Genomic DNA, 15,894 nt, shown 5'->3' with positions numbered 1-15,894 from the left:
GCACAGCGTTACCTTAAACTCACTTCTTAATCTGTGTCTTGCAACGCCAGGTGTAGGTCATGTCATTGAGTTGGGGAGAACCAAAAACTGTCAATAGTGAAATGTTTCTGGACACACAACAGCCAAAGTAGAATGCAAAATCAAATGCTTACCACCCTCCACCCCCCAGTCCCCTCCACCAGTCCTAGGTGCTTTTGGTAGCACTCGCCCTTGTTACATTTCTCGGGCACCAAGGGGGCTGGAGAAACCTGGCCTGAGGGGAGTAGCTCCTGCCCTGGCAGGGGGATGCGCAGAGTGGAGGGTCTTCATCTTGGGGGCAGAATTTGGTTGAGCGAGGCCTGGCTCTACAAGTTCGGGTTTTGATGAGTCTGGGATGAGATCTACACCTCCTGGTGTGCTTTCCAAGCTCCCCAGGCAATCCCAGTCGATGGTGTGACAGTTACCGAGGCCTGGATCCCATGCCCAGAAATCTGACTCCGTCCATCTGGGGTGCAGGCTGGACATCATCCGGAGTTTTAAAAATACCTTCTTCTCCTGGCGATGCTCACGTGAGCCAGGGTGAAGGACCTCTCCCTTAGGATGAACAAGAATAGCAGCGCGCCAAGAACACAGCCCTAAGCTCTCCACCCTTGCGCTGGCCCGGACTGTCTCTATAAAGAGCCCCGCAGGAGGTGGAGGGAGAGAGCCGGAGTATGGGAGAGGGACCGGCGCCCTGAAGGGCTGCCCTGGGGGGAGCTACCTTCCAAGGCGGCTGGGCACCCCTGCAGGAGTGCCCAGAACTCAGGATCTGCGTGTCTGCCGCTCCATCCTTGAGACCCCGGGTTCCGCGGAGCCTCTCACTGGACCCCATGGACTGCAGAAAGGGCTCCATGTCCGAGGCCAGGAGCCTGGGAGGAGCGGGAGAGATGGCCCCTGAGAATCCCACCGTGGCCGGACGGCAGGACGGGACTGTCAGAAGCTATTAAAAGTCGCTGGTGAAATGTCGCTTGCGGACTTTCTGGCGGCACACAGACCTGCCTCACTCTGCAGCGGCCCGTCCTCAGAGGAGGGACACGCAGAGCCGGAAGGTCCAGGATCACAGCTGGGAGTGCAGGGGAGGGCACGGGAGGGCTGGGGCAGACTCCGTCCTCTCCTGAGGCACGGAGAAGAGAGTTCGAGGGGCTGGAGCAATAGCACAGCGGGTAGGGCATTTGCCTTGCACGCGGCCGACCCGGGTTCGATTCCCAGCATCCCATATGGTTCACTGAGCACCGCCAGGAGTAATTCCTGAGTGTAAAGCCAGGAGTAACCCCTGTGCATCACCGGGTGTGACCCAAAAAGAAAAAAAGAGAGAGTTCGAGCTGTTCCTGCTAAGGATAGTGTGGCAGAGTCTGCTTGGGGTTTTGTTTTTTGGGGTTTCGTTCCTTTTTATATTTTTGGCTTGGGGGGTGGCCACACTTGGTGCTACTCAGGGGTCAGTCCTAGTGGTGCCAGGGGCCCCTGAGGTGCTGGGATCAGACCGGGGCCTCCCACGTGCCGAGTGATTGCTGCAGCCCGTGAGCCAGGGTACTCTGGTCCCTGTGACATCCTCTGAAGATGAGAGCCGTCCGTTGGCCTGGGAGGTGGCTGCAGACATGGTGAGAGGAACTTCAGCCCCGGGATGGAAGCAGAAGAGATAAAAGCGGGGGGCTTGTGGGAGGTCCCGGGCTGTGCTCTTGAGGAGAAGCTGCCGGTCTCTGCAGGCAGAGGGCTCAGGGGTCCTTCAGGTGGGTCTTGTCAGGCCAAGGTCTTGCAAGCCAAGGCTGCAGTTGAGACCTGAGGAGAGAAGACCCTGTTTTGTGTGGCATTAGCAACTCTTGTCCTGTCCTTCGAATGACCTCGTGAGACTCTGGCAGGAGGATGATGATGGCAGCTCTTGTCTGTGTGTTTAGATCAGGGTTGGGAACGTCAGGGCCCTGGTTGGAAAGCCCACAGGGTCACGTGGCCTGGCCCCTGCACAGGACAGGATGGACATGGGGGCTTCTCGGCGGCTGCCTGTCGGCCTGGACCGTAGAGCCCTTGGATGATGCTGGCTGTTAATAGCCACAGGGCCCCGGGCAGAACCAAGGCTCCCCAGCCCTGCTCTGGACCAATCAAGGAACTAAGCTCCTTTGAGTGATGGCCTTTGGGGAGGGCAGATTGAGGGGCCCTGCAGTCTGATCGCAGTCTCAGAATTAGTTTTGAAACCCTAGCCTTCCCGCCATCGGGAAAGGAATACACACTCGGGACATTTGAAAGGCAGCGTAGGGAGAGAGAGAGTCAGGAGTCAGACATGACGGTGAGGGGGCCAGGGATGTAGCTCAGGGGTAGAACATGCTCCTTGAGTGTGTGAGTTTCTGGGTTCTGTTCCCCAGACTGTGGTGGTATGGGGGGGAGGGTGGGGAACGGGCAGAGAGACCCTAGGGTTTAAAGCCTTGCATGGTGTGGAAATGCGGCAAGGGGCGGTGGCTGCGTGAACTGTAGGTTACAAACATTGGTGGGACCGTGCTGTACTGATGACCCCAGGATCTCCTGGCTCGTGCCCTTTGGAGTAGGAGGTGGGGCCATAACTGCAGCCAGAATGTGAGGGCAGGAGGCTTGGAGCCCAGTTCCGGGGTCCTACTGAGGGAGAGGGCCAGCGGTGAGGATCTGTGACAGGGCTGCTGTGGGGGCCCCAGCCAGTCCCTGTTCTTCTCTCCCCTCCCCCCGCCGCACCCCAGTGCCTCTTGTATCCCTCCCCTCCATCCGTCACCACCATAGCTTGGCCTCTGGAGTGGGGGGGCGGGGAGGCGGGTCCTTGTTGGGGGGCAGTGGCAGAGAGGGCGTCAGAAACAGGGAGGAGCCAGGTGAGGGGACTCTGAGTATGAGGTGAGGAGCACAGGCTGGGGGTGGGCAGCAGAGCCTGGTGGAGGGCACATGCAGGGCTGGCCAGGGTGCGGCAGAGCGATCTGTCCTTGGAAAAGTCCCGAGCTCCTCCCCAGAACCCCCAGCCCGTGATTGCCAGGTTGCCAGCGATTCCCAGTGATCGCCCTGGCCACGCCTGCCCCCTGCTGGCAGCTGACCTACTCTCCAGGGAGAAGAATGTGCCCATTTCCAAATCATATTCATTTTCCTGCTGGGGTTAGGGAGTCCCAAACAGTGCTCAGGGGCCCCAGGGAGAGTGGGCCGACCTGGCGGAGGGTTCCATGCTCGGGCAAGTCCTGCAGGGCTGCTCATTTCCTCCTTAGGAGGCAGGTGGGCCTGTTTTCGTGCCTGGGAGAGGGAGCCGAGGGCCTGAGCAAGCCTGTCAGCCGCCCAGGGCCACTCACAGCGGATGTGAGAGCTTGGAGCTCCACCCAGCTCAGGCTGCTCTTCCCCTGGGAGACGGTGCCCAGGAGGCCAGCCTAGATCAGGGCCAGGCTCTCTCAGGCCCAGCAGGTGCAGAGGAAACATCTCCCCTTCACTGGACCCTTCTGCCCGGCCTAGCCCCATCCTGGTCCCCATAGGAGGCTCAGTGAGAAAGCCGAGGACCAAGGCCCAGGGGAGTTGGGGTGGTTGAGGAGGGGAAATGCCAGATACCAGGCAGAGGGGATTTTTTTTTTTTTTTTTTTTTTTTTTTTTGCTTTTTGGGTCACACCCGGCGATGCTCAGCAGTTACTCCTGGCTCTGCACTCAGGAATTACTCCTGGCGGTGCTCGGGGGTCATGTGGGATGCTGGGAATCAAACCTGGGTCAGCCGCATGCAAGGCAAACGCCCTACCCGCTGTGCTGTGGCTCCAGCCCCAGATCTGGGTTTTATTCCATAAACTTGAGGCACCGTTGATGTTTTGGGAGGAGTATACTTTTCTTCTTTCCGGGCACTGGGAGTCTGCTCCAGGCCCTTACCGTGCATGGCAGGTGCTTTTCCTCTGATCTCTGTCCACCCCCGACCTTCCATGGAGCGGTTTTTGGAGTTGGGGGTGTGCGTGTCGCTAAGCAGGGGTGGAATCCAGCCGGGAAGGCCTCCAGGTATCCAGGGGAGCAAACTGTTCTCAGGGTCTGTCCAAGAGTAGGAGGTGAGAAGGTGAGAAACCCACAACAGAGGCTTCCTTGAAGAAGCCCTGGAACTCATGTCAGGACACTGGGCAGAGAGGAATACTTATTTGCAGGGGAGGGGACACACTTGGCAGAGCTCCGGGGCCACTCATGCCTCTGCTCTCAGGAATTACTCCTGGTGGTGCTCAGGTGCACCAGGATTCAACCCAGCTCAGCCAGATGCAAGGCAAATGCCACCCCCACTGTATTCTCTTTCCAGACCCTTGGATGGGGAGTTCGTGGCATTTCCAGGCTCTCAGCTGCAGGGGATAGGAGGGGGAGAGCGGGCAGGCTGCAGTGCTGGGTGTGGTGCTGCTCATTGGCCTGGCTGGGGGTGGACACCCACAGGTGGGCCGGGAAATGGTTCTGGACATGCTCTGCAAAGCGAAGAGGCACAAGGGTGGTCCCCAGCCGTCTGCTCTCCGAGGTTCTTCCCGGGCTGCTCACCCGCCGCCGGGCTCCACGCATGGACGTGGCTGTTTCCCCAGGCCGGATCCGCCTCACCCCGTCCTCTCCCACTTCTCTCTCCCCAGCCTGCCCCTGGACCAGACGCTCCCCCGCCAGGGCCCCGGCCAGCCCCCGGCCTTCCCCGACAGCTACCAGACTCTCCCCAGAAGCAGCCGGCACCCCTCGGGGAGCTCGTCGCCCCCGCCCCGTAACCTGCCCAGCGACTACAAGTACGCGCAGGACCGGGCCAGCCACCTGAAGATGTCCAGCGAGGAGCGCCGGGCGCACCGGGACGGCACCGTGTGGCAGCTCTATGAGTGGCAGCAGCGCCAGCAGTTCCGGCACGGCAGCCCCACGGCACCCATGGGCGCCGGCTCCCCGGAGTTCTCCGAGCAGGGCCGGAGCAGGAGCCTGCTGGAGGTGCCCCGCTCCATCTCCGTGCCGCCGTCGCCCTCCGACCTGCCGCCCCCCGGCCCGCCCCGGGTCCCCCCAGCCCGGCGGCCGCACACGCCCGCCGAGAGGGTCACCGTGAAGCCGCTGGAGCAGAGGATGAGCGTGGACAGCTCCCTGGGGGACTCGCCCAGGAAGGCCCGGGGCCAGGGCACCAAGGTGAGGAGGGACCAGCACCCGGGTGGGGGAAGGCAGGGCAGGAGCCACTGAGCCTGTGGGATGCTGGCATGGGTGCCAGCCCTTGGGGATAGTGATGGTGGCTGCTGCTACTTCCGGCCCGGTAGAAGCTGGGTGCAGGCAACAGGCTTCCATTCTTCCGACCGGGGGAGGTATGGGCACGCCTCAGCCGCTCAGAGACCACAGGAGAGAGTTCAGGCCCGGCACGCAAGACACCTGGGTTTGGTCCACCAGGAGTGGCCACTGTCGGGGGTGGCCCAGAGAACAGAACAGAACATACAGAGCCACACAACGAACAGGAGAGGCAGGCCCAGGCGGCTATTCCACCCCTCCAGTCCTTTCTTTTGTTTTTTGGCTTTTTGGGTCACACCCAGCAATGCTCAGTGGTTACTCCTGGCTCTGCACTCAGGAATCACTCCTGGTGGTGCTGGGGGGACCATATGGAAGGCCGGGGATGAACCCGGGTGGGCTGCGTGCAAGGCAAACGCCCTACCCGCTGTGTTATCGCTCCAGCCCTCCCCCACCCAGTTCTTTCTGATGAGCCCTGTGCCCTTTGCCACTCCCCGGGATGCTGACTCCTGCAGGGCGTCCTTGTCCTGGCCTGGTGGGGACCACCTGTGTCCCCTGTTTGACAGCCAGCCTGAGGCTCAGAAAGGAGGCGGGGGCTGCCACGGAGCTGGGCTGCTGGCCCTGTCAGGTCCTCACGGTGGCTCCTGTCCCCACTCACAGAACTCCCTGCACGTGGACCGCCGCTCCATGCCTTCCATGGGGTACATGACCCACACCGTCAGCGCGCCCAGTTTACACGGCAAGTCGGTAAGCATCGCTCCCCCCGCCCCAATCCAGGCTCGCCCACTGCCCCTCCACCCCCCCCACCCCAACCAGTCCACTGTGGCCCACAGGACAGCCACCTTCTCCTTTCAGAGATGGGGAAACTGAGGCTCACAGAAGTAGAGCGACTTGCTTAGGACCCCTCTTCCCCAACGTTGGCACTGCCCTCTCCCCACCCCGGATCAGAGGAAGTTGTTGGGGGCGGGGGGGAGGGGGGAGTGGGCAGCCCCCTTCTCTCTCCACCTTGCCCCCCACCCTTTCTCCCCTGGTTTCTGATTTCCGGAGTTGACTGCGTCTTCAGGGCCCCGGGCAAGCCGTGCTGCGCCCGCCCGTTGGTCGCTCCTTCCTTCCTGCAGCCTCTTCTCTCCCGCTGCTGCCGTTAGCTGCCTCCATGGCAGAGCGTCAGGCGGGGTGGTGACGAGTCACCCGAGCGAGCGCCGTGCTCCCGCGGTGGCTCACGCCCTCCGATGTGTCTCGCGCCCACAGCTGGAGGAGCTCTCCCTGCTTCTCGGCCGGCTGCGGCGGCACCAGGCCAAGCTGGCCAGCGCGCGAAATTTCGCCGTGGGCCAGTTACTGCAGCGCGAGCTGACCTTTCCCACCTGCCAGGTCAGCGCCGCTGGGCTCTGCCCAGGGCCAGGGAAGTGACCTGCGGCCGTGCTCTCTCTCTGTCTCTCTCCGTCTCTCTCTCCCTCTGTGCCCGCGCTCCGCTCTGTGCTCTGGGGCTGGCCTGCTCCTGTCTCCCGCCCTGCCTGCTTGCTTCTGGATGCTTCTGCCAGACTCTGCAGCCGGGGTGGGGCCCGGGCTGCATGTGGGATGGGGGGAGGGAGGGTGCTGCCCCTGCTGTGTGGTCAGGGCCCAGGGGCAGTGCTGGCTGGCGTCCCTGTCACCCCCTTTGGACGTGGCCTGGGGGTGGGGGCTGAGAAGCAGCTGTCAGTCTGTCGTCCGGACCCAGCTGCCTCCCAGTGATCCTCCAGGTGACCTGGGACAGGGTGCGGTTTCCTGGTTGGAGTGGTGGGAGGCGAGCAGGAACCTTTCGGCCAGTCCCGCCGGGCACGGGGCTTTCGGCTTCCCCAGGCCTCGCAGGAAGCGCCTCAGGTGTGGCCAGGCGGGCACTCCCTGGCAGCTGAGCAGCTTCACTGTTGGTCCTCGTGCAGCCAGTCGTTCCAGGAGGCAGAGAAGCAGGTGTCGAACCTGCTTCGAGGAGGAGGAGGAGGAGGAGAAGGAGGAGGAGGAGGAGGAGGAGAAGGAGGAGGAGGAGGAGGAGAACGAGGAGGGGGGGAATGGCCCCTTTCCTAACCCGCCAGTGGGGGCTCCCGGCTACTGGGCATTTGTGGGGAAGGTCAGGGAGCGTGTAAGCCCGGCCTACGTGTGAGTCGGCATCCTTTGAAATAACGTGCCTCTGACCTGCCCTTCCTGCCCGAGGACTGTCTGAGGGCCCGGCTGCCCGGGGAAGGGGAAATAAGGGAAGGAGACCAGGGAGGGAGAGAAATGAGACCTGGGTAGCCACTGGGGTCCCCAGCATCGGCCCTTCAGGCTTTCTCATGCAGAAAAAGCGCTTGCCTCCGGCTTCATGCCGTGGCCCTGTGTGCGTCCCACATCAGCACTATACACGGGGGTCCCCCCCTCCAGCCCTGGCTTGCCAGGAGTCCCTGGAGTCATCTGGGTAGGTCTCAGCTGCACCGTTTCTCCTGAGCGCCTGCACCCCATTGCCTAACCCCTGCCCCCCCACCCCAGTTTGCTCTGTGTTCCCTCCTGTGGAAAGGGCGGGCTCTGGGACCCCGAGGGGCCTTTTCCTCTGCCCTTGGGAGTTACCTGATGTCAGGAATGACACACAGGGACGACTGATCAGATCCCGACATGGACACATGGTCATCCATGGTGGGAGGTAGGGGTGGGGGAGGGGTGTATGCTTCCAGAAACATCGCGGCAGCTGCAGGGCAATGCGGTGGGTTTGCTGCTCTGGGCTTCCAGGTTCTAAGGAACCCTCCCTGGGTCACCTGGGTCAGCATTTCTCAGCCTTTTCCCAACCTCTGCCTCCTCCTAGCCTTGTTTGCTTCCTGTGGCTCCCCTCTCCTACCAGTGCCCGCCACCCCCACCCCCACCCATTTGCAATTTTTACCTTAGGGGCTCACAGGTGGCCAAATACTAGGTGATTTCTGACCCCCACCCCAGCCGCCTCTCCAAGGTGTCTGTTTACAGTTGCGGGGGGACCGGGGTGTCCTTTGCCTCGTGCATGTGACGTCAACCCAGCACGGCTGTCTGGGGACGGGGCAGGAACTGGAGCACCCGCCCGTGACTGGTAGCACCTGAGGACAGCGTGTCCTCTTCCAGCTCTGGCTTGGAACTCGCCACTGGCCCGAGCTCTGGTGGCATGTATGGCTGTGTCGTCCTGGTCAGATGTCGTCGTCCCTCGCTCCCCCGCCCGCCCCGCGCCGGTCTACCAGCTGGCTGTTCCCCCGTGGTCACCTGAGCGGCATTGGCACCCTTGCCCTGCGGCTCTGTGCCGGCCTGCTGCGGTCCCTTGTCCCCCTCGCCGTGCCGGCTGTGTCGGACGTGGAGCCGCACGCTCGGGGCCCCTCAGAGCTCGGGTCTGACTTTGTCTCTGTGCTTTTGTCTGAAGGCGGATGACACCTACCTCCAGCTGAAGAAAGACCTGGAGTACCTGGACCTCAAGGTGAGTGCCGGCAGGAGTCCCGCCTCCGGGGCACGCCGTCGAAGCTCACCCGAAGCAGGTCCCCAAGGAAGGCTCAGCCGTGTCAACCAGGGATTTAGTTCTCGCCTCTGCTGCCCGGGCACAAGCTCTTCCTCTCGCTGCGCTTGGCCAGGGCCAGACCGTCCCTCCAGACGATAACCCAGTTGCTTCTTCAGGGCTGCTGACGGTGGGGCGGGGGGGCAGGGGGTTTTGGTTCACAGGCTCTTTTTTGGTTCAGATTGGTTTTCAGCCCCATGGAATCAGAGTGGCTGCTGTCTGCTGTCTGGGGTTGCAAGTTCCATGTGGAATGAGGGAGGCTCTGGGGCTCTTGGTGTCCCATTTCCCCCTTCCCCGCCCCTCATCTCCACTTCATTTCTGGAGTGAGCACCAGAGCCCTTGCAGCGGTCCAGAGGCCTCTGCCGACAGAGAATGCTGGGGACACTGAGGAGCTGACAGTCTCTTTTGTCGCTTCCCAGGGCTTCCCGCAGCTCTGCTGTGAAAAGCATTCCTTATGCCTGAGCCATGAGACCCGAGTCTGACTTTTAATTAACTGTGGGTGAAGCGGCCAGTGGGGGCCAGGCTCCCCCCACGCCCGCCTACCTGACTGGAGAGGTCCTTGGCCGGGACCGGACAGGTGAATTGTATCAGGCCCCCGTGGCTGCAGGTGAAGGTGGGGGTTTTCCTCTGGCCCAGGAAAGATGCTAGTTAAACCTGCTATGTGTACCCAGCTCTGCAGAAGCTTGGCAGAGATGGAAGAAAAAGGAAAAAAATAAGGATCCTCTTTAACTTGGAGAAACTTCCAGTCTGGTTGGGCAAAGAAAGTCCCTAAATGTCATATTTGTTGGGGCTGGAGAGGTAGTACAGGAGGTTGGGTGCTTGCCTCACACCACGTGCCCGACCCCGTTTCAGTGCCCAGCACCCCAGAGGGTCCCCTGAGCATCACCAGAAGGGACCCTTGAGCACTGCTGGGTGTCACCCGAAGACAAAACAAAATGGAAAAAAAAAAACAACAACATAGCACAGATTTGCCTAAAGCCAACTGTGCGGAAACCCAAGCGGTTTCTCAGAGCTGAGATAGTGAGGATGAGGAAGGTTTCAGGGGAAGGCGGCGTGTGGGGGAGCTTGGGGAGCTGCAGGCTGCAGGAAGGTCGCTGTTACAGGGACGGGGAGTGGGGGGTTATCCCCGGAGAGCCAGGGGAGGGGGTACACGGGGAGAACCCAGGTTCCTGGCTCTGTCTCAGACCTCAGGAAGGAAGGCACAGTGATGAGTTTTCAGGTAGGAGTAAAACGGAGGTGGGGGGTGGAGGGTGGGGGGTGTGGGGGGCTGCTCTGTGACCCAGGGCACTTTCACCTTCCGCAACCCCAGACAGAATGTAAGCGCTGGGCACGCGGGTGTCCCATCTCAGCTGCACAGTGCTCCTGTGTGGCTGCGGGCACCCAGTGTGCAGGGCCTGGCCACACACCCCTCCCCCCCACCCCCACTGCCCTGCAGGTGCTCACATGCTCCACGTACCCCGCCTGTAGCCCTCTGGCCCCCTGCACGGCGGTCCCAGGCCACCCACTTGGTTCTCCTCCCCATACCCCCCGGCCTGTGACCAGCAGTTCATGCAAATGTATTTGTACCAGGTACCTAGGCCCCGTGCACCCCGGGAGCAGCATGGCTCGCCTGCGTCCCGGTGTACCCCGCACCCAAAGCTCTCCAGCGTATCTGAGCAGCAAGGGGTGATGGAAGCACATTCCTGGGACTTGGGGAAGGGGCCACGTGGAGCTAGTCGCAGAACCAAGAGCCAGCCGGCTCAGGGGCTGGTTTCAAGACTGGAGAATTTGAGCTAAAAAATTTGGAGAGAGGGAGAGAAGGGGAAACTGAGGCCCAGGCTAGCAGAGCAGAGCCAGGAGTCCTCAAGGTTCTAAGGCCCAACAGAAGCTTAATAGCAGCGGGCATGGCGCGTGCCAGCCTCTGGGGTGCTTAGATCTCACGGGGCCCCCCTTCCCCACTGCCTGCAGCAGGGGTGGGTGTGGCCCTGGCCGAGGCTGAGCTCCCGTGAGGGGCTTCCCCGGCTCTGCAGAGTGGTTCGCAGCCGAGGCTCTGTTGCCACGTGCTCAGTCCCCTTCCCTCCCTGCCTCTCAACACGCTGCTTTCCTCTCGACACTATTTGAAGGTGCTGAGAGGGGGCCGGCTCAGGGTGTGCCCGAGGTGCCGGAGAGAGGCAGCAGGCATCCGTGGGGCATCTCCCTGGCTGGCTGAATCCCTGTGTCCAGTACGAAGGGGCCGGACTTTGTGGACCTTGTGAGCTGTGTTGATATCATCATTTTCCCTGTCTCGACGATATTATTCCCGGGACCAAGCACCTCTGGGGGGAACTTGTCACCGGCCAGTGGGTGACACTCGGGCCCCCAGCAGCATGTGGGGAGGACACTGGCCTGGAGACGGTGGATGGTCAAGCAGGGCACTGCCTTGGCCTCCTTCACAGGGCTGGGTGCCAGGTCCGAGGGACCCGGTGGGCCTTTTCCTCCTCTGCTCACATCTGACAGGGGTGTCGGCTCCCAGTGTGGTCTCACGGCTGCTCTGCGCAGGCTTCCCCACCCAGGGTTCCGGGACCTTCTCCAAAGTCAGCTCGGGAGCGATTCCCTTTTGTCTTTAATTTGTTTTTTAAAAATTTTCCTGCTCGGGGCTGGAGAGATAGCACAGCGGGTAGGGCGTTTGCCTTGCACGCAGCCGACCCGGGTTCAAATCCCAGCATCCCATATGGTCCCCTGAGCACGGCCAGGGGTAATTCCTGAGTGCAGAGCCAGGAGTAACCCCTGTGCATCGCCAGGTGTGACCCAAAATTTAAAAAAAAAACAAAAGACAATTTCCCTGCTCATGGATTGGAAAGATTAACACCCCCAAAATGGCAATACTCCCCAAAGCATTATATATATATATTTTTTTTATTTAGGTTCAAAGCATGGTGACAGTGGTTGACTTGTAGAATTTTGATGAACAAAGTTATTGCCCTTTCAGTACCACCAAATTGCCCAGGCTCCCCCGCCACCCTCCCAGGTCTCTGTCAACCCTATCCACTCCCCTCGGCCCCCTGAAGCAGTTTCTTACATTGTGGCCCCAGACACCACCTCCTGCAGGATCACCTCAGCCTGACTAAGAATTGCAACTCCTGGGAGGTTCTGTTAAAGTCAGAGTTCCCGGAGCTGGTATCCAGGATTCTGATTTTTTTCCTTCTTCTTTTGTGCGTGTGTGCAGGTGGGTGGGCCTTCTTCTGTGCTGGGTGCCAGGTCCGGGGGATCCGGTGGGCCTTTCCCGGTGGGCCTTTCTCAAGGTTGACTCCTGGTGGTCCTCGTGGGACTATATGTAGTGCCAGGGATCAAACTGGAGTCAGCAGTGTGCAAGGCAAATGCCTTACCCCTGTACTCTCTCTCTCTGGCCATCTGCTGTGGATGATGATGATGATTATCATTATTAAGCCTTTAATTGGAGTCGATTCTTGTGCACACAGAAAAATTGCAAACCTATTGTCCCACAGCAGGGGTTATAAACCTGTCAGTCGGTGGAAAGTTTTTAAAGGAATATCAACTGCTTAGAGACTCTCACTTAACTGATAGTACTTAAATATGGCTCTTTAAGGGAAAAACTCCCTGAGAGTTTTCTCTGGTAGAAAACTATCATTTCCAGGCGGAGGTTCTCATACTGTCCCATAGCAGCCGTCAGGAATACCTGAGAATTATATCAGACTTGCAGAATCCAGGCTTCCTCAGGCGGGGAGCCTTGGGCTTGGTTTCTGGGACGGAGAGTCTCTCAGATGATCCTGGGGTGTGTGTGTGTGTGTGTGTGTGTGTGTGTGTGTGTGTGTGTGCTGGAAAGCTAGTCCCAGTGACGTGCTTGCCAGCCCTGCCTGCAGGTACATTCAGATTACCTGGCGGGCGCTTCTGACGCCTGTCCCCAGCCCCCCCACCCCCACCCCTCTGACAGCAAGTCTCAGCCGAGTCTCCTGCAGCGGGACCAAGTACCCAGCATTTTCCTTTCTGCTTCTGTATCTTTACTGCTTGGTCCCTTCCTGCCCATTGCCTGCGCAGTGTTATCTTAGAGCGGGGTGATTCTAGTGTTTCAGCAAGGGCTGCGCTCCCCTGGCTCTGTGGGCAGGGCCACTGTCCCCCCAGGACTGGTGAGCACGTGGGGCTGTGAGTTGGCCAGGACGACTGAGGGGCAGTGCTCTGCAGGCGGGCGTGCAGGTGAGGGCCTCCCCTTCCTGTGGGTGAAGAGGGAGGGGCAGGAGGGAAGCAAGTTCTCTGGCGCTCTTTCTTATCTACCAGGGCAGAACCAGGAGGGCAGCAGGCATGGCGTGGGCCCTGGGCCCTGGGCTAGCCTGGACCCTGAACTCTCAGGCTGAGTTATTATCTCCCCTTCCACAGGCAGGGGACCACCCTCTGCCCAGCGTCACGGCTGGAAGGGATGTGGGCACCTAATGCCCAGCCACAGTAACCGCCTTCCAAACCGCTCTCCCTCTGCGTGCTCCCCAAATCCTTTTTTTTTTATTTTGGAGGGGAGGGATGTTGGGTCACACCTAGCGATGCTCAGAGGTTACTCCTGGCTCTGCAGTCAGCAATTGCTCCTGGCGGTGCCCGGGGGACCACATGGGATGCCGGGGATCGAACCTGGGTCGGCTGCGTGCAAGGCAAACACCCTACCTGATGATGTCCTACCTCTCTGGCCCCTCACTCCCCAAATTCTGACTCCTGCCCGTGTCCTGTGATGTCTCACCTGTTCCATTCTGTTGTTATTTGCCTTTTTTTGTCCGAAACAGATAAAAAATAATGAACCTTTGATCAACGTGCTTTACAAAGTGCTGAAGAAGTCAGCACGGGGCTGTCGGCCCAGGAGAAGCGTAAGCTGATCGGATCTGTCTCCCAGCCGGGCCATTCCATTGCTTCTGACTCAGGGCGGCTCCATCACTTGCTCACCCAGGGGCTCTCCTGCCCGCCCCGGCTTCCTGCAAGTCATTGCCGTTTCTTTCCTTCCTGTGATGCTCCCCTCAGTGTCGCTGGCTCGTGGCTCCCATCTGTGATGTTCTGTGATTTCCATCCTGTGTGCCGGCAGGGAGGAGGAGGGGCGGGGGGTGGAGGGCAGGGGCCTGCTTAGCCTGCCACCAGCTTGTTGTCATTCTTGCTGTCTGCCTCCATGGCCAGGGCCCACCGAGACCAGCGCGGTCTGTGGAGTCGAGCATGAGTGTCTGGGGCAGAAGCAAGAGTTCCCGGAGACCGAGGAGGAAGGAGGAGGAGGAGGAGGAAGAGGAGGAGGAGGCAGGGTGCCCACTGGGACCTGTCCACTGGGCAGGGTGTTGATGCTTGGGATGAGTTGGGTCGGGAGTAGAACAGGTTTGCCTCACCCTTGGATGGATGCAGCAGCAGTCCCTCCCAGGGGGCGAGCATTCAGGGCCTCCCAGGGGGCTGCAGGTACTATGAGGGTGCCATCAGGGCCGCTCCTGCCCAGGAAAGGTGTGCTGAGGTGCGGTAGCAGGGTGACCTGAGGCTGCTTGCCGGTGCATTTCCAATGGATGGGTGGCGGGGCGGGGGCAGGGGAGGAGGTGCAACTTCCACTTTTTTCTGGTGACCCATGCAGAGTGCACGTTTTGAGTGGCTTTAAACAGCACTGTCACAAATGCAACATTCAAGGGGAAATTGGGTGTAATACACTCCCCAGGGGAGCTGTTAGAATAGCCCAGTGTATGATAAGGAGATTCCTGAGTTGGAACTGCAGAATTGCTCTCATACTTTCATTCAAGAAAGTCTATTTAAAAAAAAAATAAAAAGCAATGGAGAGTGGTTTAGATGCTCGAGAGTACAATGGACCAAAGGAGAAAATCTCAGAATCGCCTCAGCTCTCTGGACCTAACTGAGTTGAGAAGCTGAAGTTGAACTCGTAAACCTCGGCCTGCACAAGCCCTACCCAAGCTGTCTGCCAGGTCTGGGGTCCCGGTCACAGCCCGCCCACTTCATCTGCTCCCTGCAGAGACTCCCAAAGCATCTCCACATCTCCACAGGGTTCTCAACAGGCTGGGCCCTGGCCGTGCTCGGAGGATTCAGAGGAAATAAATCTCCGTCCCTGGGACACCCCTAATTGGGTGACTGTCTGTGGAGAGGGGGCCACGCCCTCCTCTCGTGCACTGAGACCCAAGGCATGGGAGATGCACGGCGTCCAGGGCATCCACCCCCGGAAGGAGGAGGCTGAGAGGGACAGCAAGTGTGTCCCCTAAGAAAGGAGCCCCCCCCCAACACCACCCATCCTCATACTCAGCCATTTGCATTCAAGGAAATGATGTATGCAGCCCCAACTACAAAGGAAAGTTGGAGGTTTAGGAAACCTTTTATCTAGGAGCGAAGAGTCCCAAGCACTATCTTCTAAAAACTTCTATGTTGCTAACTTTTTCATCATGATGATTACATACACCCCGCTGCCCCCCCCAAAAAAAAAGAGAGAGAAAGAGTGAGAGAGAGAGAGAAAATAATGAATTTATATGCAGGATTTTATGAAGGCCACAAGGACATGCTTTTAGGAAAGTTTCCATCAGAAAACATAAAATATTCCACATTCTCAAAAGACCCTCTCTGTGTCCTCTCCTTTCCTGGTGGCGCTGGACAAATGAGGTGTTGCTCGATTAGATTCTCTGCCCTGCTATTTAAGCAAGTTCCGTGAAACAAGGGGAAGAGTTTTGCCGGGAGGAAATAATCCAAAAGCATATCTCAATTTGAAGATGATTTGTGCCTGGGAGAGGAGCTGAGGGGCAGAGACACTCGCCTTCCTGGGCTCCGGAGGGGGCCGTCAGGCCTGCTCCCCGCAGCCGGCAGGAGAGTCCAGCCCTTTGTCCAGCCTGCCTGTATGTGACGTGTGGCAGGAGTCCGTGTCTGTGACTGTGTCTGCGTGTACGTGCACGTGCTCTGCCGGGTACGAGAGCAGAATTTGGCTGGAGTTCTCCGTTGTCTGGGGACACAACCGCAGCGACCTACCCAGACGTCCCTTTTCCCGCCCGCAGCATCACACACTCTGCAGCCGGCCTTCCCGACTGCCCGTAAGATGCTCAGTCTTACTGCCGACAAGAACGGCAGCCTCCACTCTCGCCTCTGGAGGCCCAGGGACCAAGTCTGCAAGTCCGGGCTCAGTCCCCAGGGCATTCTTTCTCCCTCTCTCTCAGCCTTTGGATTAGCTGCCACGGGGTTGCCAGGCAGAGGGTATGTCGGACAGCTGGGCACGTGGT

The 15,894-nt window shown here is 59.7% G+C and overlaps 1 protein-coding gene and 1 pseudogene across 12 annotated transcripts in view; one reads left to right on the top strand and one right to left on the bottom strand.

Annotated features, from left to right (window-relative positions):
* Positions 1-15,894, bottom strand: part of LOC129405543 (uncharacterized) — a 468,293-nt pseudogene that overhangs the window by 386,440 nt on the left and 65,959 nt on the right.
* PLEKHA7 (pleckstrin homology domain containing A7) overlaps positions 1-15,894 on the top strand; it is a 248,331-nt gene that overhangs the window by 203,367 nt on the left and 29,070 nt on the right. For 9 of the 12 annotated variants that reach the window (XR_008630634.1, XM_055141275.1, XM_055141274.1 and 6 more), the window contains 5 exons: positions 4,584-5,106; positions 5,854-5,940; positions 6,442-6,561; positions 8,576-8,629; positions 13,447-13,527. Coding sequence is in view for 11 of the 12 variants with exons in the window: in XM_055141275.1 (XP_054997250.1) it covers positions 4,584-5,106; positions 5,854-5,940; positions 6,442-6,561; positions 8,576-8,629; positions 13,447-13,527 (865 nt within the window). In the remaining variant the exon portion in view is untranslated. The remainder of the gene's footprint in view (positions 1-4,583; positions 5,107-5,853; positions 5,941-6,441; positions 6,562-8,575; positions 8,630-13,446; positions 13,528-15,894) is intronic. The other 3 variants (XM_055141279.1, XM_055141278.1, XM_055141281.1) reach the window with 3 other exon arrangements.

Source organism: Sorex araneus, chromosome 6 (genome assembly GCF_027595985.1).
Source record: "Sorex araneus isolate mSorAra2 chromosome 6, mSorAra2.pri, whole genome shotgun sequence".
NCBI lineage: Eukaryota > Metazoa > Chordata > Mammalia > Eulipotyphla > Soricidae > Sorex > Sorex araneus.
This window is presented reverse-complemented; position numbering and strand designations above follow the sequence as displayed.